This window comes from Dermacentor silvarum, chromosome 8 (genome assembly GCF_013339745.2).
Source record: "Dermacentor silvarum isolate Dsil-2018 chromosome 8, BIME_Dsil_1.4, whole genome shotgun sequence".
Classification (NCBI taxonomy): Eukaryota; Metazoa; Arthropoda; class Arachnida; order Ixodida; family Ixodidae; genus Dermacentor; species Dermacentor silvarum.
The window spans coordinates 69,899,415-69,925,656 of NC_051161.1; the positions used below are offsets into that span (position 1 = coordinate 69,899,415).

Sequence of the window (26,242 nt, forward strand, 5' to 3'; positions counted from 1 at the left end):
TCAACAACTTGGCGCCTGAAAGCGTCCCCCGCGGAGCCTAAAATGTGGTCTTAGACAGTAAGAAAATTCGCAGACAATAACAAAAAAAGGCGAACCATCGATTGTGATAGCAAATGCGTAGTCGGCAATACGAAGTAAAGATAGTAGTCTTATCGGCCGTATAAACTTGCAAACATTCGCTTACTATACAAATTCACAAGCATGGTGTCAGCGCGCACAGGCAAGTATGAACACATCACACTCGATGACCGCAGACACTCGCTGTCAAAACGCTGGCGTGAGGAAGCGCGTCAGCAGCAGCGAGTGAAGTGACGTTCGTGCTGTGTATCGCTTCAACGCGAACTCAGCGGCGAGGACGCAGCACGCACAAAGGTATGAGCCGCCGTCGCACCTAGACTCAGCCCCGGACGCAGATCGCTTTCAAGATATATAGGGTGGGTGCGGACGCGGACGCGCAATGCGCAGTTCGCTACCGGAGTACAACGCAACCCCCCCCCCCCCCCCCCCCCGTCCCGCCGGCGTCATGTGCGCGACGGAAAACGGCGCGTCCCCTCCCTTTTCTCCCTTGCACGCGCGAGATTGAGCCGCGACAGTCGGTGCCCCTGGGGTGCGGCCGCGCAACACGCAGTTAGTGGCGCAGTAAAATGCAGCGACGCCCCCCCCCCCCCCCCCCCCGGGGGCCTTTCACGCAACGCAAGGCGGCGCGTTTCCTCCCGACTTCCCCCCTTTGCGCTCGCCACACTGAGCCGCGATCGTCGGCTGCCCTCGTGTGCTTTCCTTCGCACCTACGTGCAGCATGCGGCGCACGGCGACGGTGTTATCACCCTTGGACTTTATACGGAACATCACGGCGACCGCAAGAATGCGTCTGGAGTGTGCATAAATTGCTATCGCATTAAAAAAAGAGCTTAATGTTTAGAGAGCTGTCCGACGCCGCGTTGAAGAACTTCGCGACACAAAGCATGAACGGTTTAGTATAATAGAATCAAAAGTCCGATAGTTGCCTCACCGTCAAATTCTGGGCTTAAAACTTTTGATGCAGGCTAATGTTTGGGCATAGATAGAATTTTCGTGAGTAGAAAATGTAAGCCGCCACGGACAAAATTTCTCCGGCGCGCAGCGAGTATGGGCGGATCCTCAGGAAAGCAGCAGATGACAGTATTGTCGCCGCAGTGCAAGAGTTATTTGGAACGGTATTGTAAAGGTTGAATTGCTTCTTCATTTGATACATTAATCTTGGTTTTCCTGTGTGTACTTGTGTATTGTTGAAAAGTTGTCCTGAGGTGCCATGTTCTGTCTTCGTAGTACAAGTGGTCTGATGCTTCCACACCAGTAGTGATTTATTCCTTTGCTGTATATTCCGCTGTTTTCTTCCACTCTTTGTTGCTTTTTGGCTGGACGCTCATGTGCAAGTGAAGCAAATATTGCTATAGCAAATGTTGCCGACTTGCTACCTCTTCTTTCAAAGAGTTTGGTGTTCAATTTTTGGTACTACCCGAATGAAGCATTGGACCCCAGTCATTTCAAAATCAGGAACTGCAGCCCAACTCATTAAAAATAGCCACGTAGAATTTAGCACAAAAGCATGCAGAAATCAATGTTTTGATTTACTATTGGGGGTGTGCGAAGAGCAATTTTTGAGACAAAATTGAGTGCGAATCGTATAGTCCCAGTAGGGAATTGACTATAATGTGGAATACTTCGAATAGTTTACGATCAGTGAACAGATGTGATTTTTCCAAAGCAATGTTCACGTCCTAAAATATTAGTCACTTCAGGAAGTTTCTGCAATTACATTGTACGTTATGAAGCCTCGCTTATTGAATGCACATATAGAGCACTATATGAATATACATATACACATGTAGTGTGTTCGCACATCCAGGACTCTTGAGAGAGCACGAATGATCGTGGTTCAGGCAGTAAAGTCTGGTTCGCTGAGTGCTGTATCCTGCTACACTAGTATATTGTTGTGCTCTATTCCTGCAGTGCCGCGGGGATTAAACTTATCGTACTTTTGCTTAAGTTATATTGACACGCGTACTTATTACAGTACGCGTGTCAATATATTTATGTTATACGCTAGGTTCTGGCGGTTTGTGTGTGTAGGCAAAAAAAGAAGGCGGCCACCCCCGAGTTCACGACCGACCAATCCCGGTGATAAAAACGATAATAAAAGCGTATGGCTGGGTATGCCCCAGCCTGCGTTTAATCGAGTGAAGTGTCAAAACGTTTTGTGATAAAAAAATATCGTACTAAAAGAAGTAAAACCGGAATAGACACAGTTTAGTATGAATTGCGGCTTGACGTCACGGGTTCTATAGGCAAACCACGTAACCTTATCTCAGTTCTCTTCCCCCCGTGCGATGGATAGGCCGCGTGTGGTTAGGACTGCGGAAGAAAAGCGTGCCTACGGAGAAAACCGTCATGAACAGAAGCGGGAATGTGTACGTCGACGGCGGGCGGCACGTAATGCGGGCGAAGATCGTGCCGCAAACGCTAAGCGTATGCATGTTTGGTTGGATCACCCCCACCTATCGAAATTGTGGGTAATTTCAACATAGACGTGTCTCGGCCAGACGGAAAGTGGTTCGTGTCAGTTTCTCTTGGAAAGGTTTGGCATTCAATGTTACACAAGCATCAGTGTGCCCACGACGCGTCATCGGTCGTGTATAGACCTCACATACAGCTCCGCTGGTCATCTACCTTCACAGAGTGGAATGGCTGTGATTTTTTTAATCTCTTACGGTAACCGCTTTTCACCGGCTAAGAATTAATCCCTCAGCGCAAGATGCGCCTCTCTCTATCGAAAGTTTTTCGAATGTTATCGCTTGTTCTATCTGCTTCTACTTTGTGTAATTAGATTGCGTTCCCGAACCGGATAGTGTTACACATTCTAGAATTCACGCGCGCATCAATCGAGTACTCTGTAATCTACCCCGAGTCATGTATAAATTGCCGACGGGTCGGAACCGTGCAGCAGACTTCGGCGATCGATTATTGGGCTCGCCGCTTTCATTCTGCTTGGGTGTTACTTGCTTTGGTGGGGACTAGATCCCCTCAATAAAGAGTTAGTTTACGCCCCTCGCCGTTGTGAGACCGTCTGTTTTTCGCCGTCTCTACCACGTGACATCTGGTGGAAGGGCTTTGTTGTGTATCGGAAAGCTCCTGCAAGCCGTGAAGCCCGAAAGCCGAAGCAATGAAGACAACGCCAGCATCGCCACGCACTAGCGAGCTAGCTACAGGCTGCAAAAATATACCCCGGAATAGCGACTTCTATCCGAAAAGACAAGGAACACCATGACGTATTCTTCAACCACAATGGCAGATTAAGTGCCGTCTGCAGCCATCGCACTGCAACAACCGAGAGAGCCACCTACCGTTTGCTAAGCATCCTCGGACGACTCTGAAATCTGGCTCGAGACGTTTGAAAGAGTGTCAACCTACAACAACTGAAACTGTGAAGACAAGTTGCAGCACGTATACTACTTCTTGGAAGACGCCGTCAGGACTTGGTTCGAAAATAGAGAGCGCTCGCTAACGGAATGGGACCTGCTTCGGAGCACGTTGCTCAAGACCTTCACGAAAGTCATAGTACAACTCCCAAATGAGAGTTGAGGATTATCACAGAGGAAATGACACATCTCTTTCTCCCTGCCGACCCTGACATCAAAGATGAAAAGAAAGTTCGCTTTCTTATGAGCATCACAGATGAAAAACTTTTCGTAGGAATCGGACGAGAACCCGCTGAAGACCGTCGGGGTGTTTCTTTCTGAAGGCACCAGGCATCGAGGATGCGCTAGGGATGCGGACAATTCAAACACCGTACACTTACGACTAATTACGTCGAAGCTCAAGCACTAGGCACTGAAGACCTCCGCGAGACTATCAGAGCGGTAGTATACGGAAGGAGCTGTTGAACTTGGCCCCTCAGTGACAGCGTCCTAGTGGATTCGAGTGCTGGCATCAGTCCGCGAAGAGATACAGCAAGTAAACACTCGTTTCGTGAACATTGAGCCAACAGATAGTGAAGCCAAGAAAATCATAGCGGAAATGATCTGCATTTGTTTTTATTATTGAAGTGTAGAAATGATGAACTAAAGAAAATAAAATGGCTGAAAAAAGAACTTGCCGCTGGCGGGAGGCCAACCCACAACTTCCACATTACGTGTGCGTTGCACTATTAATTGCACTACGGGGCGGCTGATCCCACATCTAAATTCTTGGGTATTTATGTATGTGTACACGATGTTACAGTCCCCGGTTTACTCTCTAGCTTGTAATTCATGTACATCAATAAATACATAAAATATTACAAATAACTTCCTCTATGCTTTTCTAGGGTCATTACCCATTGAATTTATTTGGTTTTATCGAACAAAATTAGGTTCCTCGGTTCCCCTTCTACTTGTTCGTTTCGCGAATATCATATGTACAAGTTACAGTTTGTGTGCAATAAATGCAAGTGTACCTCTGGTATTGTCAGTAACGTTATAGAAAAAGCAGCGACATTTGCTTCATCGCAATCTCCACCTTCTCGTTTTCTTTATATACTATGTAGTGCTCACATTTATTTGTACTGCAAATCCTGCAGTAATCCCGCAGTGCCATCTTCAAGTGTTGCACTTTCTCGCACGGTCACGCAGTACACTCTAGAATTAGTCATTATAATCATCCTGGTAACTTGCCGCAAAAAGTAGCCCAAAAAGCAAGCATTTCTCCCCATCAGAGATTCTAAGTTGCCCTTTCTGGGAGAGGGCGTTATATAATGGGACAAATCAAGCACCCTTCATGCACTCATAAGGGTGTAAACGTGCGCAGTTTGTACGACAAGACTTGACCGGCTAGGTCACACAGCACCGAATGCAAGGCGGTACAGAGAAACATATATTCATACAAATACTCAATTGCTTGACAGAACAGTACGATTGAGTAATGATCACCTTGAAAACGGTCAATGTAGATTTTCTTGCCCTTCAAGACAAGACTACTATATGCCCAAGTAGAGCCAAAGCAATGAGCACGAGGCCGTACGATGTTTACGATGTGCTTAGCCAAGACGTACAGAACTAAACGCTTCTCGCATAGCAAATGATTGGCTCAATGCCATTCCGAGGGTATTTTCACTTCTTTTTGCGCAGCAAGCCTTAGACAACGCCGTGCCAACGTTACCGAACATTCACACACAAGCTTAAGCGATAACATCTCTCCTAAAGATGCGGCTTCTCTGTATTCTGGAAGGTGCCTCGAGCGATGCAAGGATGTTTTCCTTTTGAAAAAGCGTCCATATAAAAGCATCTTGGCCCGAGTACAGACCACCGCACTTGTGCCATTTAGTCTTGAGACGTCAATCGCTTGCAAGCACCCAGATCACCACAATGAAGACAACGGTGCTCATACTAGCCGTCCTTCTTCTCTCAGCAGGTAAGTTCCGAGGCAGTTATGTCTATTACAGCTGTCTTTCGGTAAGAGAAGGTGTCTGTTCTGTTAGGCCTGTTAATCTTAAAATCAGTTCATTGCTGCACGAAGTCGCCTTCTACAACTATTATACACGGTGACATCCCAGGGCAGAAAACATATTCCTTCTATTGGTCATATTGGCAGGATTGGCATTAAGCATTAAAACATATCCGCCGGCAATAATTTTAAGACAAATACTTCAAAAACAAGCGGTCAGCTAAGGGAACGTAAAGACGGATTTTCGGGATTTCAGTGGTTTCCTATGCCCATGACATTGGCTTGGCGGCTCCTGAGTCAGCGACTATTGGCGACATCATTCATGCATGTGTATGCAAATTTCCGTGGAAACACACAATGCTCACAACTTGCATCAGGAATAGATTGACACACTGAAGGCTGTGCAAAGTACACCTAAGTGGAATTAAATTACAAATAACAGGCCATTTTCGGCGACTTCTGGCTAACAGTGCCCTGCGGAAGCAGATGCGCAAGCATATTGACAGAGAGCTGCGCGACCGACTTGCAGCTGAGGCTCACGGAACATTGAGAACTTACCCCTTTATATAAATACATCCACATTGCAGTCTTCCTGTGAATAACATCCTCTCAGAATTTGGGTTTCTGTACTACGTGCAACTTTATTGTGAATTCCTATTCCAGTGGTATTGACGGAAGCTCAGCGTGGTTCGGGCGGCCGACGGGGAGGTGGTCGCCAGCAATCAAATTCAAAGAAGTGTGGTGTAAGTACACTTTTGCAATAAAAAAGAAGCCTGAAAGCAAATTGCCACCGTCTGTATAAAAGTGAGACTAACAAGAAAGTGGTAATGCAGCTTCTAATTTTCTTTCCTTTCCTTATTTGTATTGGGTGGCAATACATTTCGTTTTGAAACAAGAAGTGCTTTGGAAAGTGCAAGTGGTTGTATGCAGTCGTAATGGACGTTTAGTAGGCGCACGATATGTGCTAACAGGTGTCCTGTGTATGCCTGAGGCTACAAACAGCAAAATGTGGGAACCTACATAATGTGCTTAAGGATCATAAGAGTGAGCCTTTGTTATAGCCCCGAGAAACTTTACAGACTCCCGTTCGCGTGCGACATCATCAGGAGGAGTACGCTGCGGCACCGCGCTCGCTATGTGGGTGTTCCTTTACGCGGTTGGTCGAACTGCACTGCAACAGCACTTAAAATTTATGATTTGCAAGATTGTACGGCAGCTTACAGAGAATTATAGAACACCTTCCATGCGAAAATGAACGGAGTCACTACCTCGGAACGGTTGTAGTGTAGATTGCTCTTGAAGTAGTCTGCTAGACATCAGTGTGAGAAATTCTTGTGAGGGCTGTTTCATGGTTGCAGCACATTCATAATAGCTTGCGGGCCCTTTGTATCTTGAGGACGAAATGCAGCATTTGGCTTTCGGTTGCTGCGTCTGCATTCAGGCAGACGCAGGCAGTGTTCTAGTGGCATTGCCTAAAAAAGTGATCTTTGGTAAGTCACGCAGCAGCAGCAATAAGTGATCTGGCGTAATGCACACCGAACGTGCTCAGGAAGCAGGAAGAGAAAGAAATAAATTGTGTGGTAGAGTGTTAGGTCCGAAGTTTGCCTCACATTTCGTACGTCTTTCCCTCGTAAGAAGCTGTTGTGCTTTTAGTAAAAAAAAGTGATGTTGAACACATGTACAATATTATCAATTCATTGGAATTACACCCGTTTCAGTAACAGAAAATCGACCATGCTCACATACGAGTGCCGTCGTGTCCATTTCAGAGCGTGCCGCCGGTCAGCCGTCCAGAGATTTCTGACCTTGTTGAAGTGTCTGTAAACTGTGATAGAAGAGCGCTAAAAATTTGTGAGCAAAGGAGAGAGTTACGTTGTCATATGCTTCAGTCGTTCAGTTTTTTACAACATTACCTCGACGGGAAACTGAAACTACTTTACCGTTCTATCTATGCAAATGCCGGGATGTGGTGACTTCGGAATGGCATTGTTTTTCGGAGAGGCAGGACAATAGAAGGCGCACTTGGCTAGCAGTGTTGCGTCTGTCACAATGATTACTTTTCTACAGAAATAGCATGCAAAATAGAGTTTTATGTAAATTATGTAACATGTTTTATTCAATCAAACTTGTGTTGGGTTTCAAAGTTGCATCAAACGTAAGAAAAGTACGGGCGCGCCACTAAAGTTAGAGGAAGTACGACAAGGCTTGTAGGTCAATGTACTTCAGATTCAATAGCCTGTTCGCATGCGATTATTCTCGCATGCTTGTTGCACTATTGTAAGCACACTTTATAGAAATATGTATTACGAGTGGGTAAATAAGTACACCATATATATGTATATAACAAATATGTGTCTCTGTCCCACGCGCAGTCTTACGTCTGCACGGCAAGGCAGCGTTGCGAGAGACAACTAGTACCGGAACCTACATGTGAGTACTGCGCTTTGACTTACCGCTTTGTACAACTTGGCAGCGTTAGTGTCACGTGACATGCTCACGCACATTTATATCGGCGACATCATTCACCCCACAGAGGATAGGGACTTTCAAGTGACCGTGACTGCTTGTTGGAACGACGCGTACCTGTAGCTTTGTGACTGTTGGGACAAAATAATACGAAAATTGGTCCTCAACTAAATTTGAATCAGATTCTTCACAACCTTCATCAGTGGCAAAAAGGCGACGACGTAACCAACAGCACCAATCTGATGGCACTGAAGGGGATAAGATTAGATTACAATCGAAGGAAAATGACACTTTTATTACGCATAACTTTATGCATAATAGCAGCGCGGGCTTTTGCAATACTACAATGTCTTTATGGCGGACTGTGATCTTAAAGAGCACTGCTTAAAATGGTCAATGGTATCAAATAAGCATAAAGGAGAGTGCATAGAAATTGGTATGGTGTAATGGGGACACAACCACCATGAATACGTGAAGCGTCGTGTGCATGCTGCTGAGCTTGTATGGGCACTACAGTACAGGCACGACGTAGCGAAATACACAAGTCACATTTATTATTGAGTTACGAAGTTTACACGCTTAATTTATGATGTAGGCAGTCCGGGTCTAACGGATCTTGCGATCGGACCGCTCCTTATTCATAATGGCCCTCCGTGACCAAGGGTGGTGGGTGCGAATTGGAATCTCTCTGTGTTGGTGCCCGAGTCTTTTCGCGCCGTTTATGGACCCTACGTATCAGCAAATGCCCATTGTTTGTGAATTGCTACAACAAACGTTTAGAAGTCTTACATATTTAATGGTTTAATTGAGGACATGATTTACCAGGTGCTTCAATAACGAAGGTTGTGATATTGCCTTGGTGGCGATGTTATAAAAAAATGAAAACGACGACGTTCCAATGACATAAGAATGTGCCAAATGGGCGCATTTTTAGGTTTGCATACATAAATACCACCACCAAGGACAAAAAAAAAAAAAAAAACAGACAACAGCAGCCAGGAGGAACACTGGACCCACCTGCTCCAGAAAGGAAATCTACATATAAATATAGCAGTGAGTGGGGAATAGGGCAGCGAAACAATAAAGAATTAATACAAATTACCATCTTTCAGTGAACAATTTTCATGAACTCCAGTGTTGCCACTTCGGCATTACCTGTCGAAGCATAAACTGGGACGATGAAACTTGAGTATCTGATGGTGCATTCGTGGCACAACGTGTAAAACTTCTGAGATAATAGCACTAAACGTCTGATCGCTGCCTCTCCATGAAATTCCCGCCCGAATACTTTCGGTGCAGGCTAATGTTTAAAAGTACCCAGAATGTCCACGTAAGCAGCAACATTCAAAATTTCATCGGTGGGCAAAGAGTGTGCACGTACCCTCAGAAAACCATCAGAGGTTATTGCGCTGCAGAACAAGAGTTATTTGGAAGGTTATTGTAAAAATTTGTAACTGTAATTGATTGTCCACTTCCGGTATTATTGCTGATCTTAATGTGTATTTTTTATTGGTTTCTCTTTAGTTCCCGTTTTGATTTGCACGTACAAGTGTTTGCACATTTTAACACAATTTGTGCTTTTTCCTCTGCTGTTTATCGCAGCGTTTTCTTCCATGGCTTCTTGCCTTCTAGCGGTGCACTTGTTTGAACATAATAGCGAATGTGTAAACGCTTTTACTACATTTCACATCGAGTCAAACGTATCGACATTTTTATAATTGGTTTCCTGAGTGCTTCATATTTTGAAGTTCAATATTATGTAATTTCGGTCTGTTCTCACATGGGCATCATAGACTGAGAAATGTTTGGGAACTGGAATCGGAAACGTTTTAAATACAAATAAACAAAGGAATTTAAAACTTTCAGGTGAGGGAAGTGCACAAAAGCGCTTTTTTTGTAGCATGGTAAATTACACTGATTTATGTCCACAGCAAACATGACATGAATTTGTGCTTGCCGTAAAATTACAGCCGTTTTTCTATATATGCAGGTGCCGACTTATGAGTTTACCGGAAGGAAAAACACCCTGGATGAATGTCAAGCAAACCAACAACCTCGTCAGCTCAATAAAGTTGTTTTTAATAACAGAGAACCAGGTCCGACACCTTCTATTTCTTCTTTCAAAAGGCACCTTGGTGCCTGCTGCTTCTCGAGGCTTTCTATTTATTTAGGCTGCACATTTTTTTCCAGCTTACAAAGGGGTGAAAACTCTACAGAAACTTCAAACCTTTCGTATTTATTTCACCCATGCGCCATTCTATGGACCTATGGAATAACTACCGACCTTTATCGCGTTGCGAGTGGCGTTTCTTGGAATCTGAAAGATGGAACTGGTATCTGAACAGAAATGAGGCACTGCTACGTATCTCTTTAAGAAACTGTGGATCAAAACGGTACTTCTGCTAAATGCGAGTTTGCTGTGAAAATAAAAATCTGAGCTGAACAGACTTAGAATATGAACGTTCATAGCATCTTTTCCAAAATGCGTTTCTTTAGCCTTTCCTTCTGCTTTTTCTTCAGTGCAATTGGTTTTACTTCAACTTTTCTCAATATCCACGACAAGGTCTCAAGAGCCTTTTCAGAAAGCGCGCCTTCTGGCAAAATAATGACACACCCATCGGTCAACAACTTTAACCCATTCTCCATTGAAAAATTTACCACAGTTTAGTGCGAAACAGTTCTTTCTGCATACCTTCAGGCCTTGTTAAAATGTCGACACACATTGCAACGCACGTAGTGTGGTCCTAACGGAGCACGTTGTGCGATCTTCCCTGCCTGAGAGATCTTCTCCGGAGGCCTCAAGTTAGGTTCTGAAGAAAATTTCGGGCCTAACTGAAGAATTTTCTTGCATTTGCCCGGTAGACACATATCAGTGGAAGTGAAGACCCTTCCTGTGGCTCTTGAAATTTTCTAGCGCGAAGGCAGGTTCTGTCGAAGGCAATTCCATGGGAATTCCGTTGTTCCGTGTAAAATTTCACACCACTCAACAAACATCCTGCGGCAACGCTTCCCTCAGTCGGGTCGACGCATGCTATGCTGAGGCAGTCTGTCAAGAACTGTACTCGGGGCTAGTATTCAGCGATACAACTGATATCCGACCGAGGGCTTTATGAAACTACACACAGCTGGTACTTCTGGAGTGCAAGTTGCGCGTTTCACGTACCATTTCACGTATCAAACGTTGAGCGCCATCAGTAGCACCAGAAAACTTGTTTAGGAGGGTAGAAGGCATTAGCACATGTAACAGAGCCCGATGTAGCAGAAACGAATCGTAGAAACATATTAAGCTGTGAGATTTGGTATGCTCGCATCATGAAAACCGGCCCACAAACACACTGGAAACATGAAATAGCACGACACTTTACTGGACTCACAACAAAGTGTAATTGCAAAAACGAAGGAATATACTACATAAAAGCTCGCGAACATCCTCCATCACAACCGAGCCAAGATAACCCCACTAGCGAAACTAAAGCGATACAATCCATGCACACGTAAGCATCATAACTGCGCTACAAAATGACAGCTTCCATTAAGGCTTTTATGGCTTCGTTATACTATATTTTAAAAGGATAAAAATACTTGCGGAGTTATTGAGGTCTTTTATATTAAAGGACTAGGAGATGAATGCGCTTGCAGTCACTTGTTTATTCATTTGTCTTGGGATACTTTCTTTTTACCTTTGTGTACTGCTTCATTCATAGTTAATTCAGTCGTTATTACCACGTAGCCACGGAGCTGCAGTACCCATTCCATGGAGCATCCGGAATCTGGTTTACAACAAGCGCGCTGTTACAAGAGGAATCTGTTCCAGGATGCGTGCTCGCACGTCGGTCCAATAAAAAAAAGTACTGGGATTAAGACGTAAAACGTGAATGGACGATTTTATTCTATAGTGCCCGCGTGCGTTTCAGCTGGCCTGAGCGTAAGGAAGGTTGGCATGTGCAGTATGGGCGAAGAAGGGAGCCCATGACCGACTCCCTAAGAGCCGCACCCTCGCGAGAGAAGGCTTAAGGACCACGATGAAAGAAAAAAAAATATTTTTCGTGGCAGGCATGCACATTGAAATCAAGTGCTACAGGCAACCTGCGCCCGTGCGATCTATGTAACGTAATAAGACAATTCCACGTTTCACGGCTGTGCTAGAAAAATTTATTTGTTTTGCTCTTGCGATGACTTTTGCTCGCGACTGTACGCTGGGCGAACACGCTCGTACAGCCCGACGAAAGTCGCGGAGCGCCGGGATACGAATTTTGGCGGTGCTTTGTAGACGACAATTAATTGCGTAAACAACGGAAGAGGTGTATACACTATGTATACACCTCTATGCACCAAGGCGGTACCACGCTGTGCAGAGGCGAAGCCATCCTTTCAAGTAGCACCGCGTGTAATGTTGCAGGGTAAAATATTGCCGATGTTGTAGCGCGGAAATGAACAGAATATTGCAGTCGATAGCACCTGCGTGCTTTAGCTGAGCGACGTGAGTCGCGACGTATCTACGAAGCGTGGAAAGCCCATTAAAACAAGGGATATTTCTATATTGCAATGGCAGTCCAATTTTTGCGGTGAGTATGCTGACTGGTTTTGTTCAAGATGTATTGCAAAGTTCAAGGGAATCTTTGTAAGCACATTTAAATACCTATCAACGCCTAATGCAAGAACGCCCGTGTGCTTGCGTTGTAGTGCACGTTAAAGAACCCCAGGTGGTCAAAATTATTCCAGAGCCCTCCACTACGGCGTGCCCCAAAATCAGAACTGGTTTTGGCACGTAAAACCCCTGAAAGAACAAGAATCAACGCTTTTCTCGATATTTTATTTTGTTTGTAGCGTGACTAAGTTTTATCAATAAACAATTTCATGGTTGAAGAAAGCTTTTTCGATTCCAGTGACTAGGCTACAAAAAGAGTAACTCTAATCGAACAAGCATGAGTGCAGCGGCCGCCTTACGAAGGAATGAAAGATCCATGATATGTAAGTGTCCCGCTCTAAGGTTACCTTGGTAACCTTAGAGTGCCTTCACCTATTGGGAGGTGTACTAGAACTACGCTCTGAAGGAGTACGATCACTCGGTTTGGGGGAATACAAACCCTCTTTTGGGGGGAGCACAAGTACTCTGTTGGGGAGAGTACAAACACTCTGTTTGGAGGAGTAGAAATACAGTTTGGGAGTAATACAATCACTTGGTTTGGAGAAGTAGAAGCACTAGGTTTGGGGAAGTAGTACCACTTTTTGGGAGGAGTGTTAGTAGTGTTTGCCGGAGAAACAAAAACTATCGGGGGTGGGGGGGCGTTGAAATGCACTCTTCTAAAAGAGGTTGAAAACTCGGGGACCGTGAGTTAATCATAGGGCAATCAAACACTCTATGAAGAGGTTTTCCACGAACTCTGTATATCGAGTGTACGTTTATGTAAGTCAAGTATAATTGCTCTTCATTTTTCTTGTGGAACCACAGTACGCCAGACACGCACCCTTCATGCGGCCCGTTCGCGTATTATATGGAGCATTCATATGTTCTTGATCTTAATCGTCTTTCACGTAATAATTTTTTTCGAAACTCAAATTTGTGCACCGAGGTACCGACCGACCGAGCGGCAAAAAGCAGCTGCAGCCACGCAAAACTCTCTAGGGTAACCTGAGAAAGCTTTGCTTTAAAACAAGAATATGGCTGCTTCAAAATCTCTCCCTAGGATATAGGTGTGGTGAATTTGGGCTTCAAAGACTTGTCTACAGCTCAGCACCACTGTTTCAGAAAAGCACTGCAGAAAGGGGGGAAAACGAGAAGAGGAAACGCTGCCATGATATGCTGTGTCAGTCTCAAGTGCATTACTGAAACAAACTTCACAAGCGATTGCCAGGTGCAAGTACAGTGCTCGAATCAGAATCAGAATTTATTATTATAAGTTGGGACATATTACAAGTGTTTAGTATACAGAAGAAGGTCCCATTGTCAAAGACTGTATCGGGACCTCCTGTACAAGAGTAATTATGATAGTTAACATCTTAAAGCAACTGTAGCACACAATAAGGTAATACACAAGCAAAAAGAAAAGAGGGCTAACAGAACGAAATGCTAAATAGATTGTAAAGAATAACAAGGTTTAGCATATCTCATGGTAACAAGAACAATTGAATGAAAAATATATATAAAAAATAAAAATAATAACCGTTTATTCACTTTGTTACAAGAATAAATAAATTTTAAAAACCCGGACAAAATGAAAAAAAAATATATATAAAATAAACGGGATACAATAAATCTTCTCGTTAATATTTCAATTGTAAATGAATTTTTAGTTCTCCTTTAAATTGGTGTAGAGATCTTGCGTTTTTCATTATAAGTGGAGGAGTGTTCCATATTGATATGGAGGTGAATTCTACGGTCTGTTTTGCATAGTTAATGCGGAATCTTGGTATAAGAAAATTGTTGTTCAAGGCGAATCTGGTGGTACTGTAAATCATTAGGTTAGATGGTGAAAATGTGATCCGTGGTAGCTCGTTATTCAGAAATCTGTAGAAAAAGATACCTAGCTTGTAGTTATTGAGTTCATAGATGGTAAGGATGTCATTTTCAGGCAGTAGAGATTTGGCATTAGAAAAACGTGAACTGCAAGTAATTATTTTTATGGCTTGGTTCTGAATAATCTGGAGATACGCAATTTGAGTATTATAGGTGTTTCCCCAACATACTTTACCATAATATGAGAGTGGACAAAATAATGGTAAAGTGAGAGTAATGTGGTGCGTGTGAAGTAAGGGCGTGTTTTAATTAAGATGCATGTACCGTAACCTATTTTCTTTTTGTATGAACTGTATAATTCAGATATTTCAAATTACAATCAAGTAGAATGGCAAGGAAAGATGAACATGAGCTTGGAGGAAGACAGTGGCGACCAAGAGTGATAGGTGGAAGGTTAAGGTTCGCTGATGAGAAGAAAATACAACAAATTTAGTCTTAGTTGCATTATTAGATAACATATTCACATTACAACACCTTAGAGTATATTCTAAATCAGTATTTAGTTTAGTAATGAGAGATGAAATATCTTTATGAAAGGTGAATATAGTGGTATCATCAGCGTATAGAATGCATTTTGTGGAAGAGAGATAATTAGGTAGTTCATTAATATAACTCAAAAACAGAAGTGACCCCAGTATAGAGCCCTGGGGCACACCAATGTTAGTAGTTCGCTGTCGAGAATACACATTGGAAATAGAAACAACTTGAACTCTATTATAAGTAGCTTTTTAGTAGTGAAAGGGCAGGACCGCAAATGCCAATTGACTCGAGCTTAGAGAATGGGATATTGTGATTTATGCTATCAAATGCTTGCGTTAGATCAATAAAAACTGAGGCCACAAGAAATCCTTCATCAATAAATTTTCTTAATTGGTCAGTAAGAGGAATGAGTGCCAGCTCTGAGGAATATCCAAGACGAAAACCAAACTGGCATGAAGAGAGGATATTAAATTTAGAGAGGTATTTCGTTAGCCGTAATTCAATTAGTTTCTCAATAGCATTCCCGAAGAATGGTGGAATACAAATGGGTCTGTAGTTATTTAGTATTGAGCTATCGCCTTTCTTTAGAACTGGGATGACTTTGCCCCGCTTGAGTTCACAAGGGAATAAACCAGTCTGGTATAATAAATTAACAATAAATGAAAGTACATCTGAAATTAGGTGCGCAATTAATTTAATATTAGCAGGGTGCATCTCCTCAATTCCAGCGCTTGTTATTTTTAGGTTATTTATAACAGAAGCTATTTCTTTTGGCGTTGTAGGAAATAAAAAGAAGAAATAAGGAAGACGGTTCATCTTGACAATCTGTGTGAATGAAGGTAAATTGTTACGAGAAAAAAACTACTGAAAGCCTCAGCTATATCAGGAGGGGCGGTGTGCTCTACTCCACCACTTAAAATTCTGGATATCTGGTCTGTTTAAAAAGGAGTTGACAACCTCCCACTTTTTTTAGTGTTATTTGCCGCCTGTAAAATTCTTTGCTCGAAATGCAGTCGTTTAGCTGTTTTTAGTTAACAGTTAAGCGTGTTACAGAAGCTTTTATATCTGGCACGTAAGTTCATGTTAAACGGTTGCTTTTCAGTTTTCCTATATAAGTTATCGCGTTTGCGCAAAGCTAATAATAAGTACTGTGAGAGCCATGGATTGTGAGGAAAGGCCATGATTTTTTTACATTTCTTCTTGGAGGTGGACTGTCGTAAGTATGACATAATTAGTGAAAAAATGTGGAAAAGGCTTTCTGCGGGTCGTTTAGGGATGTGATTTCAGACCAATTTATATTAGCAACAGCAGTTATGAAGCCATCTTTGTCCAGAACATGTTTAGTATGTAAAGGTGGGAAAGGTCGTACATTAAAATTGAAACGTAACAGCAGGGGGTAATGATCACTGATGTCGATTTGCACAGACTGCTAGCTCAACACACAAACATTTTTCATGAAGTTTGCAATTCGTAGCCAGAAACACTAAAATAGATGATATCAAGCAAAACAGAACGCATTTTCAGGAGACTGGTTATGTCATAACCAACAAATTCTGCCTAGGGATCATGACAGGGAGCCTTTGTACCAGCACTGAGAAGTTTAAGTGGAGCCCTATAGCGTATGACGACAGCTGGGGGACTCGACGCGGTTGGGTGCACGTGCTCGCAATGTGAAGCCTGCTTGACACGGTCGGTCGACCTGCGCTGCTTGAGATTTCAACATATTGTCATCTGCATGTTTGCAAGGCAGCGTACGGAGAAGTATAGAATGTCATTCACTGCAAAATCTAGTCGAGCACGCCTATAGTGCTGACGCTTCCCGGCGTCACCTGCTAGATATCCCTGTGTATAAGTGCACGCACGGCGTGGGCATCTTGGGAAGACTGTTCCGTTGTTGCGGTGCACTAACATGGCGGGCCTTCTTATTCAATTATATGGAAACTCCAGGTGAATTTCCGCCGTAGCCTTACCGTGATGTTCCGTATAAAGTCCAAGTGCGACAACATGGCAGCCGCGTGACGTATGCTGTAGGTGCGAGCGAAAGCTTGCGAGAGTGAGCCAAGAAATATGGTGGCTTGATTGTGCCTTTTATTGTGTCTTCTCGCTGCTCGCAAGGGAGTAAGGCGTGGAGGATGCACGCGTCTTCTTGCGCGTGCAATGGGGTGGAGGGGGGATGAGCGGGGAGATGTGCAAACGCCTCTTAGATAGCACGAGTCCTGTGAGCTTCGATCCGTGACGTCATGATACCTTGCCCGTCTACCACAGAATATAATAAGGGTGCTCCCGCGTAAGCCGCGGTAATTTTGACGTCACCGCCTTCGTCACGCCGAGCTTGACACTGGAAATTTCGGTCCAGGTAGCATGACGTCATGAAGCAGAGGGCGCAGGCCTGCTATCTAGGAGGGTTGGATGTTTGCGCAGATTATTGCCAATCTCCTCTTCTACTCCAGCTGCGGTGGCTGAACCCGACCACGCGTGTCCTATCTCGGAGACAATCTGCGCTGGGTTCGAAGGCTAGCCTGCAAGATTTAGCTGATGGCGTCGTGTGCGTTGTGTTCTCGTGCGCGCAGTTCGCGTTGAAATGAGAGGCAGTACGAAAGGTAATTCGCTCACGGCTGCTACCGCTCTTCATCGTCCCAGCGTTCTGACAGCGAGTGTCCTCGGTCATCGAGTCAGATGTGTTCGTGCTTGCCTGTGCGAGCGTGACAACGTGTTTGTTAACGTAATAGGTAAGCGATTGTTTACAGCTGTTTATGCAGCTGATAAAACGACTAACCTTACTTCGTATAGCTGTCTAATAATTCGCTATTGCAATCAATGCTTCGCCTGTCGGGCGAAACTGTCCCTTTTCTTGCTTGCCTTGACGATAAATAGGAACATTTGTGCTTCGGCTGCCATGTTGAACTCAATGTTTGCAGGGAGCCCAGCGTAGTCCGCTACAGGCTCTCTTGGCTACAGACAGTTAAATTTTGTCGCCTACTAGCGATCTAAACATATCACGAGATGTTGGACACTGTCCTGAAAAATGAAGCGGTCACTTTGGCTCGTTGGTGCATGCACGGCTCTAGGTTCTTTTGTTTGTTTTATAACTGCACACCGATGGGAAAGCAGGCTATATAAGAGCCTGCTATCCCAATACACAGTTGAGAAATACGCACACAGATGTTACAAGCACGCAAACACACTACGAGTACAAAAAAATATGTGTAAACTTGAAACAAGAAAACTAAGCCAACAGAAGCGATCCATATGTACCCGCTTTAAGCAAGAGTACAGTGTAATATAAAAGCGCTCCAAAACGCGTAGCACACGGATGTCATTTTTTCAAGTATTCTAGGCATCAAACACTCATTTAACGTAGAGTTATTAGAAATCTACAATTCAAAGCATAATAAGAGTGCTGGCTACCAGGAAGTACGTTAGCGCTATCGAGACACATCTTTATTGGTCCGGACATAACCATGCACCAATAACTTTTGTAATAGAAAATTTACGCTTGTCCAAGTGGCTTGACTTCTTTCGGTAATGAATTCACTGTTGGTCATTCTGTGGAAAATCTATGAGCAAGTGCTCCACGGAAGCGTCTAGGGTGTCACAGTAGGTGTAGTTGGAGGTTGTCTTGCTTTCTATTCGCTGCAAAAAAAAGGACGTGTGTAGGACGCGTGCAGTCGTAACGCTGAGGAGGGGTATTTAATTTACGGTCAATTTTCATGTTCCCAGAAAACCGCAGAGTAAGGTCCACTCAATACACCAACCACTCAATGTTTGGTCGTTCAACCACATATCTTCAGATAGCGTTCTACTCAGCTTGTGGAGAACGCTGTAACAGCTTCTGAGCGTTTGTTAAAGAAGCTGGAAAGTAAAACGTGCTCAACTAATTATTCTGTTGCGTCGCAGAGTAAACGTAAAAGAGTTGCTCTAATTGTTTATGTGCACTCAATTTCCCACATGTTAAAGAACGTTACCACGCATTATAGCGGTGACTTCTTTTTTTTTATGTGGTAAGAAAGTTGGCGGTCTATGAGGTGCGATTGATAGGCGTACAAGGATTGGAGCAGGAGCGAGTGATAACGCTTGCTCTGTTAATCATGTGAATAAGCCCACTGGCTGTTCCTCTGCAGTAGTGTACAGAATTATTTGCACATGTGGTAGCGTCTACATTGGACAGACTGGTCGATATTTAAATATCAGGCTACGCGAACATGCCAATACCTTACAGGTAGTGTTGTCGTAGCGTATTGCCAGCCATTGTCATGATTGCGGCTGCGCGCCTTCTTTTCAGGATATCTCAACCACCATGAAACACCAAGATCAGAGCACACACGTAACTTCTGAGGCATATAACATAGTCTGAGCTGGGCAGTCCATGTAATGTGTAGGATGCATAACCGGTGGGTCATTTAGAGTTACAGAATGAATACCAAGAGAAGGGAAGCGCAGTCGAGGACGGCAGAAAACTAGGTGGGGTGTTGAAGTTAGGAAATTTGCAGGCGCAAGTTGGAATCTGCTAGCGCAAGACAGGTAATTTGGGGTCGCAGGGAGAGGCCTTCGTCCTGCAGTGGACATAAACATAGGCTGACGATGATGATGATTATGATGATAACATAGCCAACAACAAAAACATGTGTATAATCATCCAACCGCCAGCTTCCCTATCAAAGGAAGTGATCACGTTCATTGACTGATCGTGAATATGTGATGATGATTTATACGTTACCCACATGACTTTGATAATCACTGACTATATAATCTTATTCTTTCAATAAAAATTTTCAGTTGTTAGACCAGCGCTTGTCGTGTTTTCTTTCTCGTGCTTCGTGTTTGTGTGCGCTGCCCAAGAATGGCTATGGTTAGTGTCTTTGCGACAGCCTACGTTAGCGAGCAAGAATCGGCAGAAATTGAGCCAGTGACTGCAGTGCAGCTTGTGAGTCAGTATATATGACCTAATTAATATACACTTTCATAGCAGCTATGTATTTTGTTGCCTGAGAATGATATAGTTCTGCCGAGGTAAATGACGTCTTGTGCGTGTAATGGTAACTTATACTTTCATTGTGCGTGGGGTCGTAAAAGGCACACATGCAGGTATTCTTTATTCTGGATCAATCAGTAAATGTAAATCAATAAATCAGTAAATGACCGTACTGCTTTGTTGCAATCGACAGCGCTCTAGCGGCCTTGCAGGAAAATGTGGTATTAGTTAAGCAAGTCACGGATCTGCAGTGTTCAGTGCCCCTGCTCGATGCAATGCCGACGTGCTTTGGAAGCACTACGAAGGTGTGAAAAAAGGAATTGTCGCGCCTTCACGAACCCCTAGTCATTTTGCATCTAAATACCGGACAACCCGGACAACTTGCGACAACAGTGGAGAGCGTTGCGCATCTCCTTGGTGAATGTTTTCGCTTCAATGCAGCTGGAAAGCACCTCTCAACCACATTAGACAGGCAGTATAATGGGAGAAAATGCATAATGTATTAGTAAACCTGTATCGTTTATAATTTTGTTCCCAAACTATATTAGCGCCGTAAAGCAATTGTTATATTCATAATTTTAATACGACTTTTTTCAAATACTGTTCATTTCATCATTAATATTACTATATAATACTTGTAACATCAATTATTTTCCCAATCAACAAACGTGATACACTCATTGTATCCATTACAATAAATGCCTTCAGGTGTTTTAATAAATCACTCATGAAGACTGAACTATTCAATAAACTTAACATTATCAAGTTTTCATTTATAAATTTTATTATTTTCTCTACTCTTATTCCGAATGATGTTTCTTTTTCAATGATTTCAATTGATTTATTAATTTCCCTTTGTTGAAAGCGAGAGCTCTATATAGGACCATGGTCGAGACCATCCTCAGCACAGACAGCGTTCAGCGCGTTGCGTTTCTTGAGGACAAGAGGACTGAGTGATAGACTTCGAGAAAGGTCGCAAGATACAGCGCACTTATGTTTGCTTGCTTGCTTCCTATACCATGGCGCATATCCACCACCGGGAATTGGCCAAGAAGCGGGAGGTTCTTGGGGAGCAAACTTGAGGGAAAAAGCATTCAGAAAGACAATTGAAATTATTCATTGAAACAGAGCGATGCTAGAGACATTTTTTTCTTATAGGGAAACGTGTGCTTTTTGAAAGGATATCAAGCTAGAAGGTAATAAATTTTAATCAGTTCAATTGGAATTTTCTAAATTATTAAACAATAAATCATGCCCAGTTTTCTGCTTCTGCCTTTTATTTTCGCTCCAGTCTCCCCCTGTTATCATTGACTCCCTGTGCCCACTTACAAGAGTACAGGGTAGTTAGCCCGTCTATGTACTTGCTAACCTCCCTGCCTTCTCTTCTTCTGCTCATACTTCTTTCACTTAAAAAAGAGTCCTCCGTTTCTCGCAAAAAAAGAAAAAAAAAAACAAGAAAAGGAAAGTTGCTGTTTGACGATAGCGTATCATCAGACGTTTGACATTGCTCTAAAACATTAGGTGGTCGCGTTGGTGTGATGATGCATGCAGTGTTCCAGAGGCACTGCAGAAAAATGTGGCATTAGGTACGTAAGTCACGAATCAGCAGTGTTTAGCGGCCAGGCATTAAGCATACCGAACGTGTTCAGGAAACACTAGGAATGTGAGAAAAGAGAAATGCGCCGCCTGTGTCTTTGCGCGGCCATCACGAACGATTAATTATTCATTTCGCATCACAATTCCCAGCAACCGTGCACGCGACAACTGTGGCTGCGAGGAAACAATTGCGCACCTCCTTTGCGAATAGACTTTGGATCAGGGACTGACTTGGCAATCAGCACATTTTCTTAAGCAAGAATTCTCGGACACTCGTCGACACCATCGTCAGCAAAAAAGGGCATTGAACGTGTTGTTGTGCTTCTGGAGTACCCGTCTGAGGGAAAGATGTTTAGAAGTATCACGAGCCACATAGAACTAATGTCCAGTTTTTCTTTCGCTGTCTTATTTGCTCGTGTCTCGTTCTGTTATCATTAATTCCCTTTACTCCCATACCCCAGCATACGGCGGCCAGCTGGTCTGTGCACTGGCTAAACTACCAGTCTTTTCGTCTCTTCTTCTCCTCTACTTCCTCGTACTGCTTTCGCTTACAAGAGAAGAGTGTCCCCTGCTCACCAAAGAAGAGGGCGCTGTTCGAGAAGAGCTTTAAATTTATCGCAATCAGAACGTTTTAGTAAAAGAACACGACGCGCAATACCATTCGCGATGCATCGAATACGACGCGCGATGCCTAGACGGAGACCGTTGGCAAATAAACCTAGTTTTACTGCAAATGCTTGCGGCTGATGGTAAATCATGCGCATTTCAATATTTATACGAATCGGATACCCGCACGCCAACACCTTGGCACCGTGTAGGTATTTCTGAAGTTTGCAGGTCGCAGGAAGGGGCTTATAAAGCGAGTTCCATACATGGGTTGCTGAGCCAGAGGTAGACTCCGCAGCTCTGCCCGGCACAATCTTACTTTTTATCGTTCTCGACATTAACACGGAGACTACATATTACGGAATGAGTTTTGTAATAATAAATGTTAGAATTTGAGAAGTCCATGGGCGCCATTCCGGAAATAGAAGCCAAAACTGCAGTGGTCCAAAACCCTCAGGTTGGTCCTCTAGTGAACAAACAAAATATTAGACCTTGCGCGAGGCAGAAGAAAAGAAATACCCAATATTACGTTTTCGCGATTAGAACTAGAACGGCAGTGCTTTCATGCGAAGGGGCTGCACGAAGGATAAAGGGGCTGCAGGAACGTGGCCATGGTGCACATAACCCGTGTATTGAGTCGATGGGGTTTGTCAAGATACTACAGCGAAAGACGCGACTATGCTGTACAAAACTTCGTTATGGAACGGGTTTTCCTTGCGCAAGGGCATTATGAACGGATAAAATGAATCTTACGCGTCCATACTGCGTGAACTTCAGGATGACTTAGAGGTTTTCATGTAGTTTTTTTTTTTTTTGCAGTGAATGGTTTTTGCAATGAAAAATGATGCGTGATTTCGGTAGTTATTACAGGGCCCTATTGTTTCAACATTACCCGAGGTGAGAACGGATTTCGAAGCCACAATGGTAGCACTGCTGTATTTGTCACGTGGGGCAAAGATCATAGAACGTGAGTTTCTACCGAATTTATAAAATTTCGCCTCCACAATTTTTTATTACCAAAAAATGAACCCGTCCCATTCAAAACGGGGGAACTTGGAGTAGCGGCTGTTAGAAGCGCTGATTATCCAGTGTCCCGTCTTGCTATTCGAGGTTCGAGCTGGTTGCCTAAGAACAAAAACTTACCGCAGCAAATATTCGCAACGAAAATGACGCATGTGTATGTTTCAGCGAAAATCCGGAGACCACTCAGTACATCCTAACTGAATGCGAAGAGATTCACCCAGTGAGATCAGTAGGTGACGTATACCTTCTAGAAGGGCTTGGATATTAATTTGATGGAAGCATCAACCGGTCAGCAGAAGGGATAAGCAAGTGACGTTTAGAATATTGGTGAAAAAAGGAAGAGATTGATACGACCGGATATATTACAGGAATAGGTATCGGTACATTATAGATAGAGAAGTTTTGAAGAAGAAGAAAAAAGACAGATTATGGAGGTGTATTCAAAAATACTAGAATGAAACGTATGTATAGCATACCTGAATAAATCAAGTAGGCTAGGCGACTATTTGTCGCGGCCTTGTTTCAAAGGGGATGCTAATGAATCATCATCATCATCAACCACAGAGATGCCGCTGAGAAAGAAGAAGTGGTGGCAGAGATGCGATTAGACTACCATCAAGCGGCGGACAGAGGCCACGTCACAGTATTTCTTCTCAAAACTTCTCAAAACCATAGAAGTTTTGAGGAAGATAAAAGAAATTATTAAGGAGATGTACACAAAAATGCTAGACTGAAAAGCATGTATAGCATGCCTGATTAATTCAAGCGAGCTAGGTGATCTTTTGTCACGGCCTCGTTTCAAAGGTGATCCGAGCCATTTTTTGAGCTAACACCGATAACACCAATAAATCATCATAATCATCGTCATCAGCAGAAAACATGATGTGGCCCCTTTCACGGCTATCAATCGTTTGAGGCGTTTCTGCTGTTGTACCGACCTCATGAGATGAATCACATTGTTAATCATTAACCAAGTTCAAAGCCTCCCACAGTTTCCATGTGGACGCCGTATACCATTCAAGGCAGGCCATGTACATCCTCTCCCCCACCATCACTTTCCCTACCCAGCTGGCTAGTGGAAGTGGACGATTAAATATCGTTTCCAATGAGCAAGCGCCAAACTTTGAGAAATTTTTGAGAAACCAACCTTTCTCGCGTCGTTTTGTTGTAAAGGTCGAAAAGACTATTTCTGGCCTTCCCACCGAGAATACCTAGAACGGAATACGTAACCTCATTAGGTACTCGGTATCACAAGCGCAGCCAGTGTAGGCTCCAAGTGGTCGATACAAAAATAAAACATTCATTTGCACATCTTGTAAACAAGGTGTAGCGATAAACATATGGTTAGTGGAGTGGCATACTACCCGACGTGGTAGCTCAGCGGCTATTGCGCTGCGGGCGTGAGTTCCAGGTCGCGGGCTCAATCCCGACCGCGGCGGCCGCATTTAAATGAAGATGGATTGATAACTACACTTTTACTGTGTATCGCGCGCACGCTAAAGAAACCCAGGTGGTCTAAACAATCTGGAGTGCCCAACACGGCGTGCCTCGTAATAAGATCGCGTTTTTGGGACGGAAAACTGCAGAATGTTTAGACTAGGAGGTTTTCATCCTGGTATTAATAGCGTTGGAAAGTTTCCGTCATTACATCGTAAGTGATCAAGCTATCCCATTAGAAGCACAAATGCAGCATTAGGAACAGCTATGTAGTTTGTTCCCGTACCCGTGATTATTTTGATAGTGCGAATGATAGAAGTTAGGCAGGTGAAGTCTGGCTTTCTCAGTGACGTACGCTGCTCTACTGCGAAACATCTCACACATTATGGCTACTATGGCGATGGGGTTGACATTACAGTACTGTCGCTTCAATATTATTCAAGACTGAGCGCAGTTTAGAATACTGAAATATTTGAAAACTACATAAAAATAGTTGTACTTACGAATAGTGACTGTTCGATTCTAAACGTTTAATGTGGGCTTGTAATATTGCTTTTTTTTAATATCACATCTATACGGTAAGAAATCATTTGTGTCAGAGAAAGAACGGCAACCCTAGTTTCTTCCTGGAGTCTGCCATTAAAGTTTAGGTGTTCCGGCTCCTTATAAGAAACTAAGACGCGAGGAAAATTGGGTAGGGAATATGTTGATCAACAAAGTAGGCTCGAATAAACGAATGCATTTAAAAAGCGTCGGTTCAAAAAAAAAAAAAAAAGAAACTTACGACAGCTTCAAAGTCCGTATAAATTAGCTACCGTCTCACGTTAAAGGGAATGTGTAAGACTATCTGCAGGGTATGACTCCAATCGGTATATAGCCTTGGAGGTATACTACAAAGCAAAAAAATGTCGCAGCTTCGCCCGACAAGCGAAGCATCAATGGCGATAGCAAATTGGTAGAGAGCTATTCGGAGTAGCGATAGTAGTTTTATCGGCTGCATAAACGTGGACACATTCGCTTACTAACTGAATTAACAAGCGTCTTGTCAGCGCGCTCAGGCAAACATGAATAGATCACACTGAATGACCGCAGACAGCGACTGTCAAAACGCTGGCAGCAAGCGCAGCCGCCGCAGCGGGCGAACGTTCGTGCGGTCTATCGCTTCAGCGGAAACTGAGCGCGAATGCACGGCGCCTACAAAGGTCAGAGCCGTGTGAAGATCGCTTTTAAGAGACGGTGCGGGCGACCGCCACAGCGGGGCAAAGTACAAGCGAAGTTGTTGGCAGAGTAGAAGCTGCCGCCTCCTCCCCCCCCCCTCCCTCCCGCGCTGCCTTCCCGCTTTCTAGCTTTCGCGTGGGAGATTGAGTGGCCAGTTCCCCTTGCGCCCTGTAGCAAGATAAGCATTTGGTGCCACAGCACGGCGCCGCCCCGCCTTCCTCCCTCCCATACCCCCCCGGCCTTTCGCGCGACGCTCGCGTTTGCTTTCCGCCGTGCGTTCGCTCTCCGTGATAGCGCGCATCCCCCGCGCGCTTTCACTCGCGCATACGGCGCACGGCGACAATTTTATCGCCCTTGGACTTTATACTGAACCTCACGGCGACGGCGACGGCCATGCCGATGGCAGAAATCCGGTTGAAGTGTCCATGTAATTGCTATCGCAATAATAACGAAATGTAATATATACGGTT

The 26,242-nt window shown here is 43.9% G+C and overlaps 1 protein-coding gene and 1 long non-coding RNA gene across 3 annotated transcripts in view; both read left to right on the forward strand.

The window, feature by feature from the left end:
- The first annotated feature begins 1,125 nt into the window (after positions 1-1,125).
- On the forward strand, positions 1,126-10,109 carry LOC125947662 (uncharacterized). Its single transcript, XM_049672871.1, has 5 exons — positions 1,126-1,193; positions 5,242-5,424; positions 6,121-6,200; positions 7,830-7,887; positions 9,914-10,109. Exons 1-5 carry the CDS (start codon positions 1,126-1,128, stop codon positions 10,092-10,094), a joined length of 570 nt encoding a protein of 189 aa, XP_049528828.1. The 3' UTR covers positions 10,095-10,109.
- A 7,986-nt stretch (positions 10,110-18,095) lies between these two features.
- Positions 18,096-26,242, forward strand: part of LOC119461398 (uncharacterized) — a 42,500-nt gene continuing 34,353 nt past the window's right edge. The window contains exon 1 of one of the 2 annotated variants that reach the window (XR_007468397.1): positions 18,096-18,110. This is a non-coding gene — a long non-coding RNA (uncharacterized LOC119461398). Of the gene's footprint in view, positions 18,111-21,463; positions 21,479-26,242 lie in introns of those variants that run through there. The other variant, XR_005193976.2, reaches the window with a different exon arrangement.